Here is a 9,098-nt window from a genome sequence, read left to right on the forward strand (position 1 = left end):
GGAATATGCACTTTTGGCGGTTAAAACTTCATCCAATATTGACAAAAAGGCAGGTTTGGCTAGAGATATATGGTATGAAACAAAACTCTACAAAATCCTGCCCGGCAATTTTTACGACATTTTATGTCACGCCCGACAACCCAAGTAAATGGCCTCGTGCAAAACTGTTGGTATTTATTTCGAAATATACAATCAGCAAACGTATTATTTTTAAAGCTAAGGATAGCAAGTGATAAGAATTAATTAATTATCATATTTTACATGTAAATATTTGTATGTATGATAAAAAGGGCTTCTTTGAAGAATTAGCCCATTATTCTGTAAACTTCACACTTGTACGAGGCAGGGATTCCCTACAATCCCGGAAGTTGTCGTGGCGTTAGGCGATTGACTGGGCACAAACTGCTCTGCAGAAGTTCGTACGGCTGATGTGGTTGTGTGTTGAAACTTTATTGGTTTAAACCATGTCTAGCTCACGTTATGCCAGGTTCTGAAGGATTTTCTTCGTCGTTCTCTTTTGCAACACAGAACTGCAGGCATATTGAACCCCGTAAAATCCAGAAAAGTGAAAAAGCAAAACGACACTAACTTTATTACGCAAACCCGAAGGCGGTCGATATTGAAAGTGACCTTGCCGTGAGCGTTCCCGGTGCTCCTGAAAAGAATTAGAGTAAGTTTATTTTGATTTCTTTTGATTGTTAAATGCTCATGACTACTTCAAACTTCAATTATGCTAAGTTGAAATTTGCATTGATGTGCATCCGGCCATGGAAGTAGCACATACATGGCTCCTCCATGTTCCGAGATATTGATAGACGTAGACGTCTGCGAGATGCCAGCACAAATTATGGATAGTGTTGACGTGTAACTGATTGTGACAGCTAACAATGCTATTGCTATTCTGACAACTTGCTAGGCATGGCTATTTTTCCACTACATGCGTGTAACAGATATACTCTTGCACTTGTGAACTAAGTGTTTTAATTAAATATAATCATTTATTTTATTTTCGATTTTGTTTGTTTGCATGTTTGTTTATTTAGTTGTCGTCTAACTCAACTTTTAGGCTCTCGGATATAAAAGCTATAAAAACAATCCAAAGACTTCAATTTCAACACAAAAGAAAAAAATCTACTTTTAAAAATTGTAAACCAAAAAAGATAAAACCTAGTAATTAGAAATAAACTTTTAATGGAAGACACTGATATTGTTGTATCATTAAAACAGCACAAATTTTGGTGTTTTGTCCATATACACATTTGCTCTCTGTGTTACACCTCCCACCAGTTTTACCCTCATCATAACATAACTGAGAGAGTTGGAATGGTACAGATTGGTGTCAGCTTGCTATAATTGATGAAAAACTGGGCAGACACTCAAAATTTGATAAGATTCTTCATACACTGTAATCCTTGAGGTAATACAATCACATATTGTCTCTTCTCCACCAAATGTGATTTTCCTATTGACAAAAAATCAATTTTATATGCAGTTTCTGCTGATGTGTAGCTGGCTCAAAAGGTTATATCTGATTGGTCGATTGTCACTATTTGCCGCAACTTAGAGAGTCTATTAAATATAATTCAATGATATCGGTAAGATTCGGCCGAATGGTTGGATAACAGCTTCTGAGATGCTGCACATCAGACCTTTAGTGACACCTATTCGGAATGAATAATGCATGAATTTCCAATACTGCATGTACTTATGAAATGAGTGGGTATGGCTAACAATTTGCCATATTTTTTCTCTCCAGGCTCCTTTTGTTAGGATTCCATTACCATATACAGAAACAAACCCATGGCATGTGAAGTATACAATGCCTTTAAACAGAGCAGCGGCACTTCAGTTGGGATTGCTAGTTTTCGCACTGCCAGCACAGTATCTCATATCAAACTGGGCAACGACGTCAAATTTAGAGAGAAGCCAAGAAGTTAGAAAGTAAGTTGACAATGCATTCATTGATATAGATATATACTATTTATTTTTGTTTCACTATCATATTACTGATGGATATTGGAGAATAATTTTACACACCAAAATGTTGTTTCAATTTACAATAAATTTATCACCAACATAGCTTGAATGCACGAATCTAAATGGTTTGCCACTCAGTTTCATTCAGTAATTCCCAAAGCCATTTCTTGGCAAATTTTAAAGAGATTTCATCTGCTTTAAATTTTGCCAAGTAATGTAAGCTTTCAATTTAAGTTGAAGTATGGACATATGTTTTGTTTCTGTTAATAAATGCATTCATTTATGCAAAGTATATTAATGAGCATTGTTTATATGCAAATCAACTTATAATGAGGCAGAGAATATTCATGGCCTAACATTCTGTAATATGTAAAATTGGATCCCAGTTTTGCTGTTTACCTTTTACAAAAAAATAAAGTACTGATGTGTCATACATAATAAGTAAAGATGACGTGATCACATTATGGCAGAATTTATAACAAAGTAATATTACATTGAGTCAAAACAATGCCTTTAGGATATAGGGTAGGTTAGTCAATTCATTTTTTATATATTTTGTTTTTTCCAGAGTGATAGCAAAAAAAAAACTACAAAATTTGAAAAAATCATGCTCAATTTCTAAAAAAATGTTAAAAGGAATTAGGGCTGGATGCTATGGTTCTAAATAGGGTACCAGGTAGCAGGTCAGGTAACCAAAACCAAATATATTTTTTTTCCTCTACACTACTGACATAAGCAAATGCACTGACCAGCATAGTTTTGCAGAAATTGATGTATTTTCCACTGTTTAGAAAAAAATTGACCATAAGGTTAACAACACTAGATATTTACATTCAACACACAGTAAAATATTGTAGAGGCAGCATCTGTCTGGAAATGTGCAGTTGTTGACAAAACCTTTGTAGTTTTGATAATATAATAGTGCTGAAGGAATTATTTTATTCAAGAACTAAATTACAGCTAAAATAAAGATAAAAGAAGAAGCAGTAATTAAATTAATGAAGATGCTTTGTTATTTAAGGGTATGTCTGCTTGTGTAAGCTATTTACCCACTGCCTCTACTGTGGTCAGACCCCAGTAAGTAAAACTATAGGGATGTACTGAAGGCTTCTTTTGATAGGTTATGCACTGTCTGCTGTAATAGGCTCACAACCCCTTCAGGACCTTACATTCTGGTATTTTCATTAGATATGTGACAAGCAAACATTGTCCTTCTCTCTACATGGTAAGAGACAAAATGCATTTGATGTTCTGAGATGACTTAAAGTACCCATAATAGTATGGTAGACTACAGCAGAGTTCAAAATCAAACTGGCAAACTCATTATCAACAAATTTACCAGGATGATAAATCACACAGGGGTCATTTGAATTGCCAAAGTTCCTACAGATGTATTGATAATTTCATGTATATTTTGTCTTGCAGTCTTGCCCTGAGTTTACAGACATGGACAAATAAAATATTTACATTAAAAACTTGGAAAAATTGGTGCAATTGGATGGTTGCCAAGATACAGTCCACACAGTTTTATGAGGATGACGATTATGAAGGAGAGTCTCCAGCGATTGAAGTTATGAAATATAGAGAAAAAGATGGACACTTTGCTGGTAGGAAAGAAAAAGTGGCAATTACATCATACTTGTGCTATCTGCAAACAGTTCAAAGTCATGGACGGGTCAATCATATGGTTTCATTTGTTGACCTTGAAATATGCCAAATGAAGATTCTCAATGTCAACCAGTGATATACTGTAGTATGTGGTGTTTTATGATTAGGTGATTTTATTGATGTCAATGGGTTTGTTAAGACTTGTATGCTTTGTTACTGCAATCATTTACAAAAACTCTGAATGAAAGTTTTGCATACATAAAGAGTTTGAACACAGAGTTGAAATAACTTAGGGTCAACACTATCTATCTTCGATTGAAATTTTAACACACTTCAGAATTGTTTTCTATTTTCCATGATTAATGAGACATTCTTGTGGCTGTATCATTCTTGTTAATTTCATTAACTCTGTGCCCTTGATCGCAGTGGTTGTAATATTAAATCCCAATTGAAATTGTTTTTGTGCTTCTTTCTGAGCCAAGATGACAGATAATTGAATTATATGTATTTCCCGTTTTGAAGATTTTGGTCACAATAAATTCAATAATCTGTGTACTTTATTTTAAAAGGCTCAGCTGAACCACGCTCTCCAAGGCTGCCATCAGTCAAATACAGAGTTGGACAGGTTATAAAACACAAATTATGGGGCTATAGAGGTGTGATAATTGGCTGGGATGAAACAGCTAAGGTAAGAAAACGTTATTCAGCACTTTGTGCCACGGTGTCAACCAAATCCCCTTTACAGCCATGATATACAGTATTGCTCTTTATAGGCACTTCACATGCTGTCAGTGTTAACCCAACCTCTCATTTGAAGGCTGTCTCCTACACAATAGAATGTATCTTTGTATATCCCTTGTTTTGATTCCTTGATTAGTGACATATGAAAACTTTGTGTTTTTGTTTTGTGTGGCAGTATAACTTTCTTCTGTCTCTTTATTTTTACTTTACTTTACTTTATTGCCAATTTAAATTATTTACAAAACATGTAATAAATCTGATATGCATTATAAATAACACTGGCATTATTGGAAGCCAGAAGTAATAGCTTACAGCTAATCGAGTCTGACCCCATCTCTCATTACATTGCATTATATAATATAATACGAGATAGTTTCTGGTAAAAATACAACATGTTAATACAAAAAATTAATAGACAGATATCTACGTGATATTGTACATATTCAAAAGATGCTCTGTTAGGGAATGTGTAAATGCATTTCTTGAAGTACTTGCTTTTACATTACGTGGTAAATTATTCCAGAGTTTGGCGCCTGCGTATGAAATTGCAAACTGACCAGTTCTCGTACGCATTTTTGGCAGATACAAATTTGAACCTTGTTTGAAACGTGTTTCATGACAATGATCTACATATTCAAAGAAGTCACTCAAGCTTTGCGGCAAATTATGATGGTGCAAATCAAACATAAACTTTCCTAAAAGTAATGAGTGAAGTTTATATATATCTAACAAACCTAATTTTTTGAATAAAGGTGAACTACTTTCTCGAAAACCAGAGAATGTGATGATTTTTAGTTATCCGGGGTGGGACTTATGCTGTTATAGGTTTGATCATGCCTGTGTGTGCGTCTGTGTGCACCCGGCGTCTGTTCACACAGATATCTCAGACATGCCTGAGCCAATTCCTTCTAAACTTGGTACAAGGATAATGCATTATGGAATACATATATATAAGTCCATTTATTTGGGTGTGGCATGCATAATAAGTGCCAATTTGCATTATTAGGGATTTTAGAAGAAAGAGTTCTGTTTCTTGAAAAGTGCCAAATTTGATGAAACTTTACACAGATGTTGGTCACACAGTTCTAAGGGCACACAATGAAATATGTAGTATTGAGTCAATTAATTGCTAATTTGCATATTTGATGAATCAATTTCTGTAATTAGGGTGATATGTTTAGAAATACTGCAGCAAATTTAATGAAACTCAGTACCATCTGTCCTATATTAGTGTACAAAGACACTTTGCAGTATCATGCATACTGCATCAAATTTGATGAAACGTGGTACAGATGTTGGTTGATCTTCTGGTAGTGTCATGATGTGCAAAGATGTGTACCAGTATCATTTCAATTACATGCTGTTTTGCATATTTAATAAATTTTCTTAATTAGCCTGCTATGTCAAGAAATAGTTCAACAAATTTCATGAAAGTTGTACAGATGTTGAGCTCACATTGCTTTAACAGTAAATAAAGAAGTTTATCAGTATCATGTTAATAATTTTAATTTGCATATTTAATGAACTTTCCTAATTATAGTGGTATGTCCAGATATACTGCATCAAATTTGATGAAACATGGTGTTGATCTCTCAGTACTGTAATACTGTGTGAAGACATCATAAAGTTTCATGTCAATTAATTGCTAATTTGAATATTTGATGAACTTTCATAACTTGTGTGATATGTTTAGAAATGCTGCATCAGACTGACCAATTTTTCAGATTCAAATTTTGGTTTAGATTTAATTTCAGCCATTCAGAAAGAAATCATTAATGTTGAGCACTTTTCCTTCAAAGATTCCCCAAAATCACATCTCCATATTTGGATCCTATCTTCTGTTGCATTGAATGAACGATTTCATAAATGATTTATCCTGCAGGCACCAGAACAGTGGTTGAAACAAATGCATCCAGCAGACAAACCTGTAAGTTAAGCTTTCCTTTTTAAATATTACAATGTGCTTGTTGCAATAGAACTCATGTATGTTTTTAGAAATTCACAATTGAAAGTATTATCTATCAATGCAGTTGCAAATGTTAGCTGAGAACAAGTGGTAACTACTAAAACTTTTCAAGAGGTGGTTGTGTACACAATCAATGTCTCAAGGTTAATGATATTTAACAACAATGCTTTGCTGCATAAACTGTCAAGCTGTCATTTTCAATTTTGATATTTTTCATTGTACTGGAAAAGACACTCATCAAAGTTTTTTCTCAAACTGTGTTCCAAGTAATCATAATCAAATTCATTACACCTATAAGATATTTTTCATGACAAAGTCAAACACATTAATTTTTATATTTAAACATCTTTTTGATTGTATCGTTATTTAGATTTCTGTTTTTCCTTGCAGCATTGGAGGAAACAGCCAAACTATTCAATTTTGGTAGACACAAGAGATAGACCTCAGGCACAAGTAACCTACATACCACAAGAAAATATTGAAATAGTTAGCAATACAAAGGTATGACTTCAAGACTGAAAATGACAAGTTGTTTTGAAATACATGAATAATATTGCTACCAAAGGACTTTCTAGGGCCAATCATCATCAGAGTAAAAGTAAAGCTCATCAGAACTCCCTCCCCCAAAAACATGCAACAAGCACTGAATGTAAACCGAGACTTCAATCCACTAAATACAAACCACAAAGAGAAAAAGGTCAAAGGTGATAACATGATGTTAATTGTTATACCAAAGTAGCTACTCTTCATTGAGTGCGATTTAAATCAGATGTCCAATGTGTTTGTGAGTGAATATTCCATAAGAAATGAACAGAAAATAAAATAACTACATTTAGAATGTAGAATGGACTTGACATCCAGTGCTATTTCCATTCTTTATTTCCACAGGTTATACACCCAGCGTTGGATGATTATTTTGAAGCTTACGATGGATCTCAGTATTTACCAAGGCCATGGTTGAGGGTGCTCTACCCACATGATTGAGATCATTGCCACCTTCGCAAGTATCTTCAAAACCAGAAGCTCCAAAGTGAAAGTTTGAATTTTCCCAGTGAACCTTCTAAGCCATCGAACATCTTTTGTGAATATATTGTAGTCATACCTGACAGTACGCAGAATATTTAAATGAGATAGTCTATTTCATGTAATTTCAAGAAAAGACATGCATACAAGGCTATACAGCACAGTGTCTGGTCTTTAAGGAAAACATTGTGAAAGTACTGATGACAGAATGGAAATATATTTTATAGGGGTGGAAAAATTAATCGATCAAAGAAGATTGAAGTAATTATAAAGATTTGTACAGATAACTCATACAGCTAGCAAACTTCTACATCACCTTGATCTTTGTTGCAGTTTCATTCATGTGTATCAGTCTCACACCTCATTCAAAGTTTACAGTGATGAATATGTTGCTTGACTCTTGCCGTCAAAATCATTCCCAATTTCCTTTAGAAATGTTACAGAAATGTGCTCCAGATCAACTAAGAATCAAGGCGTCATTTCCCATGGTTGAGTCAGAATTTGTTTCCATGAGTGGAAATAGGGAGTTTATTCTGAGCACATCAGGAATATCCAGTATCATGGCTTTCTTTAAATCTATCTTAAAACCACTGTTGCCACTGTCTTCACACATTAGTTCATACATATAAAAGATGTCAGTTTTTCCATTCATGATGGTCCTATAATTCATCTGATAACTGTACAACAACCAAGGCTATTACTATCCAACATTCTTGTTGTCTCATCTTAGTTCTCAATGTAATTATCCAAACTGAAACAATGGCAGTATACCCTCTCATATCAGTGTTCTGATGATATATACGTGTTACTTAGAGTCGCTAAGTCGTGTGACAAACTTCCCTTTGATAGGTTATGGCAAATTAGGGACAGCAAGGCTATCTTCTGTCATTCCAGACACTTCTACTCATCCTCCATAACCTTGAAAAGTCTAATACACGATTATGAAATCAGTTGATTTATGAATCATAAAATCACGCCAGAAGGAACATTTTCAACGCATTGTTGGCACACCAGCTTTGCTTGACTGTTAACAGCCAGTGAAGCCTGCTCTAGTATGGTTCTCAAATATGATAAATAAGAGTACCATGGCACATGTACAAGCTTTGAACCAACAGAATGCTGAAAGAGTGACAAAAAACAATCAGGAATTAATATCCTTTTGAAAATGTTGGTGTTTGAAAGGCATGCTGAGAAATCAAGTGTCAAATAGTGTTAGTGGAACATTTTCTGAGTGAAACTGTCGTAAATATCAGTCTACCTATGCCAAGGAGATCTGTTAGCTTTTCAGCATCTTCTGCAAATGTGTTGAAAAGAAAATCGTAAAGCAAATCATCTTTGCATTTCTTCAGGGCTTCCAAAACAACAAATACAGTTAATGGTATTTATTGGAAGAATTTTTATCTTTTTTTTTCAATGTGAATAAACAATCTTTCATTCCAGAAATTATAGGTGGTGTACTCTTGATTTTAATTTTTTGCTGTCACTTAAAATTATGTTGAATTTATGGAAAACTGCACAGTGTTCAATAACCTTGCTGTCCAAGCTATCTCCAACTAGTTCCATTTGAGATGGCAAGTGATCTGCTCAATGCAAATCAATGGTTTGAATAAAGATGCTTATTTTTGAAATATAAAAATTTCACTTTATTCCTTTGTTGGTTGTTTGAACTTGAATTTATATTATTTTTTCAAGAGAATCAACCGGCCTTCTTTTTTTCTTGCAAAATCAACTCACATGCATTTCTTTTGGCTAATGCTTACAAGAAAAATACCCAACTCTGTAA

General features: G+C 34.2%; 1 protein-coding gene across 1 annotated transcript; it reads left to right on the forward strand.

Annotated features, from left to right (window-relative positions):
- The first annotated feature begins 361 nt into the window (after positions 1-361).
- Positions 362-8,758, forward strand: LOC139142754 (uncharacterized). The gene is made up of 7 exons (XM_070712862.1): positions 362-670; positions 1,757-1,941; positions 3,403-3,584; positions 4,155-4,273; positions 6,209-6,253; positions 6,683-6,793; positions 7,181-8,758. The coding sequence occupies exons 2-7, from the start codon at positions 1,820-1,822 to the stop codon at positions 7,274-7,276; spliced, it is 675 nt and encodes a 224-aa protein (XP_070568963.1). The 5' UTR covers positions 362-670; positions 1,757-1,819; the 3' UTR covers positions 7,277-8,758.
- Positions 8,759-9,098: the final 340 nt, after the last annotated feature.

This window comes from Ptychodera flava, chromosome 10 (assembly GCF_041260155.1).
Source record: "Ptychodera flava strain L36383 chromosome 10, AS_Pfla_20210202, whole genome shotgun sequence".
Classification (NCBI taxonomy): Eukaryota; Metazoa; Hemichordata; class Enteropneusta; family Ptychoderidae; genus Ptychodera; species Ptychodera flava.